At 53.5% G+C, this 8,410-nt stretch overlaps 1 protein-coding gene across 1 annotated transcript; it reads left to right on the top strand.

The window, feature by feature from the left end:
• Positions 1–243: 243 nt before the first annotated feature.
• LOC124125699 lies at positions 244–7,773 on the top strand. The gene is made up of 4 exons (XM_046489047.2): positions 244–357; positions 992–1,105; positions 3,886–4,015; positions 7,302–7,773. Exons 1-4 carry the CDS (start codon positions 309–311, stop codon positions 7,495–7,497), a joined length of 489 nt encoding a protein of 162 aa, XP_046345003.2. The 5' UTR covers positions 244–308; the 3' UTR covers positions 7,498–7,773.
• Positions 7,774–8,410: the final 637 nt, after the last annotated feature.

The raw sequence follows: 8,410 nt of genomic DNA on the forward strand, positions 1-8,410 counted from the left end.
TAGCATAGAGATAAGGTAAGTATGATTGTATATTCGGGGCCGCACATGTTGGAACTGATAAGGCCGTGGGAGAATACAGTTGGTATTCGAGTCGGAACCACAAATGTCATTTTATCAAAGTCTGTGTCACAACGGGGACACAAGGAACCAACATTTACATCCCTAACATACTTCAAACCCATAAGTATATCACATAGACTACAATTACTATTAATTAATAGTGCCCGTTTTTCTTACGGTTTCAAGAGACACGTTGAGGATGACGACTTCCGCACCGCGTGACTTGGAGGCCTCTTGGCACTTTCAAAATGGCGTCGAATGTTGTGTTGGCTGTTGTGTCGGCTGTGTGTGTGGCAGGTGAGTGTTCGTTTACCGGCAGGGGGCGCAGCACACACGTGTTTGTTATTAAAGCAAAGCTAAAGGGGACCATAGCTCTTTGTGCGAAATACGCATAGTGTCGGAAAACGCATGAAATCTATAATAGTATGTGTGTGTGTGTGAGTTGTGTTTAACGCCGCTTTTAACAGTATTCCAGTTATATCACGGCGTGTCAGCTTAATGTGGGAGGAAAGCCCGAAGTGATGCAGGTCTCAGACGTTTACCACTTCGGTGAAACCCACGAGCACGGGTATGGTGCTGACAAACCTAGAAACATAATCGGGGCGAACCGGGATTCGAACCCACAATCATAGGTTTCTGGCGTGCCCAAGGGACGCATCTCTGCACAGCGAATCGCGGCGTCTCAGACGACTGGGCCACCCGTGCCCCCCTATAATAGTAAGTCAGTCAAGAAGGAAGGAAGGAAGGAAGGACCCTGCTCTAACACCACCCACCCCATTTTAAACCCCTGGGTGCGCCAGTGGGTTCACGTAGATACTGACAGTGAGAAACATGAGAACTGTTACAGTCTAACTCCTTCATTCACTCGGATGTACTGGTCACACTTGTAGGTGTAACGCTGAACTAATTGTGAGTTTTCTCGTATCTCCAGGTGTGCTGCTGGTGTGTTTCATCGCCCAAAAGACCCCGGATGTCAGTGTGGATGTTCACGCACGTGCTGCGGCAGTAACGAAAGCTACAACAAGGGCCACCACACCCAAACCAGGTCTGTCTGTCAATCTAGCTGATAATAGCAACAGTAGGGGAAATCAAACAATCAATAAAGCAAGCAATACATCACTCAATATATCAATACATACTTCAATACATACTTCAATACATACTTCAATACATACTTCAATACATACTTCAATACATACTTCAATACATACTTCAATACATACTTCAATACACATGTCGGTAAATCAATAAATTGATCAATACATCAAAACATACATCAATACATACATCAATACCTACATCGGTAAATCAATAAATTGATTAATACATCAATACATACTTCAAAACGTACATCGGTAAATCATCGGAGACAGTGGAGACAGCCACGCAGACATTCATAGGCAGGCACAGACAGACACAGATATAGACGGAGAGTGGCGTCAGACAGACACGCAGACATTCATAGGCAGGCACAGACAGACACAGACATAGACGGAGAGTGGAGACAGCCACGCAGACATACATAGGCAGGCACAGACAGACACAGACATAGACGGAGAGTGGAGACAGACAGACACGCAGACATTCATAGGCAGGTACAGACAGACACAGACATAGACGGAGAGTGGAGTCAGACAGACACGCAGACATTCATAGGCAGGTACAGACAGACACAGACATAGACGGAGAGTGGAGTCAGACAGACACGCAGACATTCATAGGCAGACACAGACAGACACAGACAAAGACGGAGAGTGGTGACAGACAGACACGCAGACATTCATAGGCAGGTACAGACAGACACAGACATAGACGGAGAGTGGAGTCAGACAGACACGCAGACATTCATAGGCAGGTACAGACAGACACAGATATAGACGGAGAGTGGAGTCAGACAGACACGCAGACATTCATAGGCAGGCACAGACAGACACAGACATAGACGGAGAGTGGAGACAGCCACGCAGACATACATAGGCAGGCACAGACAGACACAGATATAGACGGAGAGTGGGGGCGGACAGACACGCAGACATACATAGGCAAGCACAGACAGACACAGACATAGACGGAGAGTGGAGTCAGACAGACACGCAGACATACATAGGCTGGCACAGACAGACACAGATATAGACGGAGAGTGGAAACAGACAGACACGCGGACATTCATAGGCAGGCACAGACAGACACAGACATAGACGGAGAGTGGAGTCAGACAGACACGCAGACATTCATAGGCAGGCACAGACAGACACAGACATAGACGGAGAGTGGAGACAGACACGTAGACATTCATAGGCAGGCACGGACAGACACAGACATAGACGGAGAGTGGAGTCAGACACGTAGACATTCATACGCAGGCACAGACAGACACAGACATAGACGGAGAGTGGAGACAGACACGCAGACATTCATACGCAGGCACCGACAGACACAGACATAGACGGAGAGTGGAGACAGCCACGCAGACATACATACGCAGGCACAGACAGACACAGACATAGACGGAGAGTGGAGTCAGACAGACACGCAGACATTCATAGGCTGGCACAGACAGACACAGACATAGACGGAGAGTGGAGACAGACAGACACAGACATAGACGGAGAGTGGAGTCAGCCACGCAGACATTCATAGGCAGGCACAGACAGACACAGACATAGACGGAGAGTGGAGACAGACAGACACGCAGACATTCATAGGCAGGCACAGACAGACACAGACATAGACGGAGAGTGGAGTCAGACAGACACGCAGACATACATAGGCAGACACAGACAGACACAGACATAGACGGAGAGCGGAGACAGACAGACACGCAGACATACATAGGCAGGCACAGACAGACACAGACATAGACGGAGAGCGGAGACAGACAGACACGCAGACATACATAGGCAGGCACAGACAGACACAGACATAGACGGAGAGTGGAGACAGACAGACACGCGGACATTCATAGGCAGGCACAGACAGACACAGACATAGACGGAGAGTGGAGTCAGACAGACACGCAGACATTCATACGCAGGCACAGACAGACACAGACATAGACGGAGAGTGGAGACAGACACGCAGACATTCATACGCAGGCACAGACAGACACAGACATAGACGGAGAGTGGAGACAGACAGACAGTGGAGAGAGACAAGCAGACGTCCATAGTCAGACACTGGCAGAGAAGCAGACATTCACGGACAGACACAGGCACACAAATGGAGACATACAGACAGACAAACAGACAAGGCCAAGGCATACACCCGCGGATTATCTCCCCTTCTCGAACGCCCGCACTGACACGGATTATATCCCCTTCTCGAACACCCGCACTAACACGGATTATCTCCCCTTCTCGAACACCCGCACTAACACGGATTATCTCCCTTCTTGAACACCCGCACTGACACTGATTATCTCCTCTTCTCGAACACCCGCACTAACACGGATTATCTCCCCTTCTCGAACACCCGCACCAACACGGATTATCTCCCCTTCTCGAACACCCGCACTAACACGGATTATCTCCCCTTCTCGAACACCCGCACCAACACGGATTATCTCCCCTTCTCGAACACCCGCACTGACACGGATTATCTTCCCTTCTCGAACACCCGCACTGAAACGGATTATCTCCCCTTCTCGAACACCCGCACTGACACGGATTATCTCCCCTTCTCGAACACCCGCACTGACACGGATTATCTCCCTTCTCGAACACCCGCACTGACACGGATTATCTCCCCTTCTCGAACACCCGCACTGACACGGATTATCTCCCTTCTCGAACACCCGCACTGACACGTTGCCTTTACTTATCACAGTCGTGTGTATCCACTGCACTGATCTCGACTGCTACACTTCTCCCGTGAGCTCCGCCTGCGTCGGCAACGACACCTACTGCATCTCAACAGTCACCGACCACAGCACCGGCAACAGGAACATCGTCAAAGGGTAGGAGAAAATGCGCAGCGTATTGGAACTTTAACTTACCTGATCATATCACGAAGTCCATTTATACTGCGCCAGATTCCATTAACCAAGTTAATGCTCATGGCGCTACGTAGTTTTAGCAAGTAATGCTAATGTAAGGGGAGTCGAGTTGATAGTGTTGTGTGATAGTGTTTTCAGAGGACCCTTAATCTAGTCATAGAACTTCCAGAGTATGAAGTGACATCAGCAAAATTATTTGTGTTGGTGAAAGGGGGGCATCTCGTGTACAGTACGTTGCCATTTGTCACGACTCTCACCATTCGGGGACCATTCTTGATGCCTGTAAGTATTTGACCCGTACGGGCAAGGAGATGGGGGCCGGTCTCAAGGAGATGGGGGCCGGCTGCAAGGAGATGGGGGTCAGGCTCAAGGAGATGGGGGCCGGGCTCAAGGAGATTGGAGGAGATGGGGGCCGGGCTCAAGGAGATGGGGGCCGGGCTCAAGGAGATTGGAGGAGATGGGGGTCGGGCTCAAGGAGATTGGGGTCGGCCTCAAGGAGATGGGAGGAGATAGGGGCCAGGCTCAAGGAGATGGGGGCCGGGCTCAAGAAGATGGGGGCCGGGCTCAAGGAGATTGGAGGAGATGGGGGCCGGGCTCAAGAAGATGGGGGCCGGGCTCAAGAAGATGGAGGCCAGGCTCAAGGAGATGGGGGCCGGGCTCAAGGAGATTGGAGGAGATGGGGGCCGGGCTCAAGGAGATTGGAGGAGATGGGGGCCGGGCTCAAGGAGATTGGAGGAGATGGGGGCCGGGCTCAAGGAGATGGCGGTCGGCTGCAAGGAGATGGAGGCCAGGCTCAAGGAGATGGGGGCCAGGCTCAAGGAGATGGGAGGAGATAGGGGCCAGGCTCAAGGAGATTGGAGGAGATGGGGGTCGGCCTCAAGGAGATTGGAGGAGATGGGGGCCGGGCTCAAGGAGATTGGAGGAGATGGGGGCCGGGCTCAAGGAGATTGGAGGAGATGGGGGTCGGGCTCAATGAGATGGCGGTCGGCTGCAAGGAGATGGGGGCCAGGCTCAAGAAGATGGGGGCCGGGCTCAAGGAGATGGGAGGAGATAGGGGCCAGGCACAAGGAGATGGGGGCCGGGCTCAAGAAGATGGGGGCCGGGCTCAAGAAGATGGGGGCCGGGCTCAAGGAGATTGGAGGAGATGGGGGCCGGGCTCAAGGAGATGGGAGGAGATAGGGGCCAGGCTCAAGGAGACGGGGGCCGGGCTCAAGAAGATGGGGGCCGGCTGCAAGGAGATGGGAGGAGATGGGGGTCGGACTCAAGGAGATGGGAGGAGATGGGGGCCAGGCTCAAGGAGATGGGAGGAGATGGGGGCCGGGCTCAAGGAGATGGGAGGTGATGGGGGCCGGGCTCAAGGAGATTGGAGGAGATTGGGGCCGGGCTCAAGAAGATGGGGGCCGGGCTCAAGAAGATGGGGGCCGGACTCAAGGAGATTGGAGGAGATGGGGGTCGGGCTCAAGGAGATTGGAGGAGATGGGGGTCGGACTCAAGGAGATGGGAGGAGATGGGGGCCGGGCTCAAGAAGATGGGGGCCGGGCTCAAGAAGATGGGGGCCGGGCTCAAGAAGATGGGGGCCGGGCTCAAGGAGATTGGAGGAGATGGGGGCCGGGCTCAAGGAGATGGGGGTTGGGCTCAAGGAGATGGGGGCCAGGCTCAAGAAGATGGGGGCCGGGTTCAAGGAGATTGGAGGAGATGGGGGCCGGGCTCAAGGAGATGGGGGCCGGGCTCAAGGAGATGGGGGTCGGACTCAAGGAAATGGGAGGAGATGGGGGCCGGGCTCAAGGAGATGGGGGCCGGGCTCAAGAAGATGGGGGCCGGGCTCAAGGAGATTGGAGGAGATGTGGGCCGGGCTCAAGGAGATGGGGGTCGGGCTCAAGGAGATTGGAGGAGATGGGGGCCGGGCTCAAGGAGATGGGGGTCGGGCTCAAGGAGATGGGGGTCGGACTCAAGGAGATGGGGGTCGGGCTCAAGGAGATGGGGGCCGGGCTGAAGGAGATGGGGGTCGGGCTGAAGGAGATGGGGGTCGGACTCAAGGAGATGGGGGTCGGGCTGAAGGAGATGGGGGCCGGGCTCAAGGAGATGGGGGTCGGGCTGAAGGAGATGGGGGGCAGGCTCAAGGAGATGGGGGTCGGGCTCAAGGAGATGGGGGTCGGGGTCAAGGAGATGGGGGCCGGGGTCAAGGAGATTGGGGCCGGGCTCAAGGAGATGGGAGGAGATGGGGGTCATGCTCAAGGAGATTGGGGCCGGTCTCAAGGAGATGGGGGTCGGGCTCAAGGAGATGGGGGTCGGGGTCAAGGAGATGGGGGCCGGGGTCAAGGAGATTGGGGCCGGGCTCAAGGAGATGGGAGGAGATGGGGGTCATGCTCAAGGAGATTGGGGCCGGTCTCAAGGAGATGGGGGTCGGGCTCAAGGAGATGGGGGGCCAGGCTCAAGGCGATGGGGGCTGGGCTCAAGGCGATGGGGGCCGGGCTCAAGGAGGTGGGGGCTGGGCTCAAGGCGATTGGGGCTTGGCTCAAGGAGATGGGGGCCAGGCTCAAGGCGATGGGGGCTGGGCTCAAGGCGATGGGGGCCGGGCTCAAGGAGATTGGGGCCGGGCTCAAGGAGATGGGGGCCGGGCTCAAGGAGATGGGGGTTGGGCTGGCTGTTCCTGGGGGGCGCCCTCCCCCTTCACACCTTTTTATCGACAAGTTTTCCGAAGTGATGCGGGTCTCAAACGCTTACAACTTTGGTGGAACATACGAGCACGGGTATGGTGCTGACATACCTAGAAACGTAATCGGGGCGAACCCACAATTATAGGTTTCTGGTGTGCCCAAGGGAGGCAACTGTGCACAATGAATTTGCGGCGCCTTGGAGAACAGGTTTGTAGCGCTGGTAATCAACGTTTTAACACTAAGTGAGTGAGTGAGTTGGGTTTAACGCCGCTTTTTACAGTATTCCAGTTATATCGCGGCGTGTCAGCTTAATGTGGGAGGTAGGCCCGAAGTGATGCAGGTCTCAGACGTTTACCACTTCGGTGAAACCCACGAGCACGGGTATGGTGCTGACAAACCTAGAAACATAATTGGGGCGAACCGGGATTCAAACCCACAATCATAGGTTTCTGGCCTGGCCAAGGGACGCAATTCTGCACAGCGAATCGCAGGGTCCTAGACGACTGGGCCACCCGTGTCCCCTTTTAACACTAAGACAAAAAACAACATCTTTTTTTATTTTTTATTTGCTCTCCTGACTCTGTTTCCAGGTGTGCGTCACTACCACAGTGTCAGCAAAGTTATTCATCCACCCAGGCACAGCCTCGTTGTCGTGGCATTGACCACCAGGTGTCAGGTTATGCGATCACGTGCTCCTTCTGCTGTAAGGGAGACAACTGTAACAACGGACCTCACCTGACGCCGATAGAGGGCGTCCCGTTCGCGGGAAAGGCGATAATTGGCTAGCTAGATAACCTACGAGAACATTGGAACATGGTCATCTGAGAAACGAGCAATCGTTTTTAGTTTATCTGTTATTACAATACAGTAAACTACGGTTATAACGAACTCAAAGGGACCACTAATTTTAATTCGTTATAACCGTTTCGTTATAAGCATATGGACAACAAATATAGAAAAAATTGACTGAACTAAGAAACAGTTCGTTATATCCGGAAGTTCGTTATAAGCGTAGTTTAATGTACATAATGTGTTGGTTAAATAAATAATCGTAATGCTGAATGTTGTTTTCCCCGAGGTCTAGTAGATAGAGCGTCTCCCCGAGGTCTAGTAGATAGAGCGTCTGCCCGAGGTCTAGTAGATAGAGCGTCTCCCCGAGGTCTAGTAGACAGAGCGTCTCCCCGAGGTCTAGTAGACAGAGCGTCTCCCCGAGGTCTAGTAGATAGAGCGTCTGCCCGGAGAGCGGAAGGTCAGTAGTTCGGGGGACGGGCGGGTAGCCTAGTGGTTAAAGCGTTCGCTCGTCACGCCGAAGACCCGGTTCGATTCCCGACATGAGTACACTGTGTGATGCCCATTTCTGGTGTCCCCGCCATGATATTGCTGGAATATTGCTAAAAGCGGCGTAAAACCATACTCACTCACTCCTAGTAGTTCGGACACGGGCCGCGTTATACCCAAAGACGTTAAGAGATGATACTTGTTGTTTCCCAGCCTGACGCTCATCATTAAGGGGATAAAACAAGGACTGGTCGGCTCGGAGTCAGTATAGTGTGTCTGAGTGGGGTATTCTTGTTAATCTGAGGCATGGTATCTCAGTGGGCTAGCACTATACAACCGGTAGTCACACAAACCTACACAACGTGCCTGCACGTCGCTATATAAGTGCAGTAACCACTCTTATTAGTGTAAGGGGCCAATG

The sequence above is a fragment of the Haliotis rufescens genome, unplaced genomic scaffold, assembly GCF_023055435.1.
Source record: "Haliotis rufescens isolate VD_foot unplaced genomic scaffold, xgHalRufe1.0.p SCAF_24, whole genome shotgun sequence".
Classification (NCBI taxonomy): domain Eukaryota; kingdom Metazoa; phylum Mollusca; class Gastropoda; order Lepetellida; family Haliotidae; genus Haliotis; species Haliotis rufescens.

What these genes read in the sequence shown, in the direction of transcription:
- LOC124125699 (XM_046489047.2), top strand. Translation starts at nt 309, where the DNA reads ATGGCGTCGAATGTTGTGTTGGCTGTTGTGTCGGCTGTGTGTGTGGCA. An exon ending in GTCGGCTGTGTGTGTGGCAG is followed by an intron (nt 358 to 991) that starts GTGAGTGTTCGT and finishes TCGTATCTCCAG; the next exon opens with GTGTGCTGCTGGTGTGTTTC. An exon ending in AACAGGAACATCGTCAAAGG is followed by an intron (nt 4,016 to 7,301) that starts GTAGGAGAAAAT and finishes CTCTGTTTCCAG; the next exon opens with GTGTGCGTCACTACCACAGT.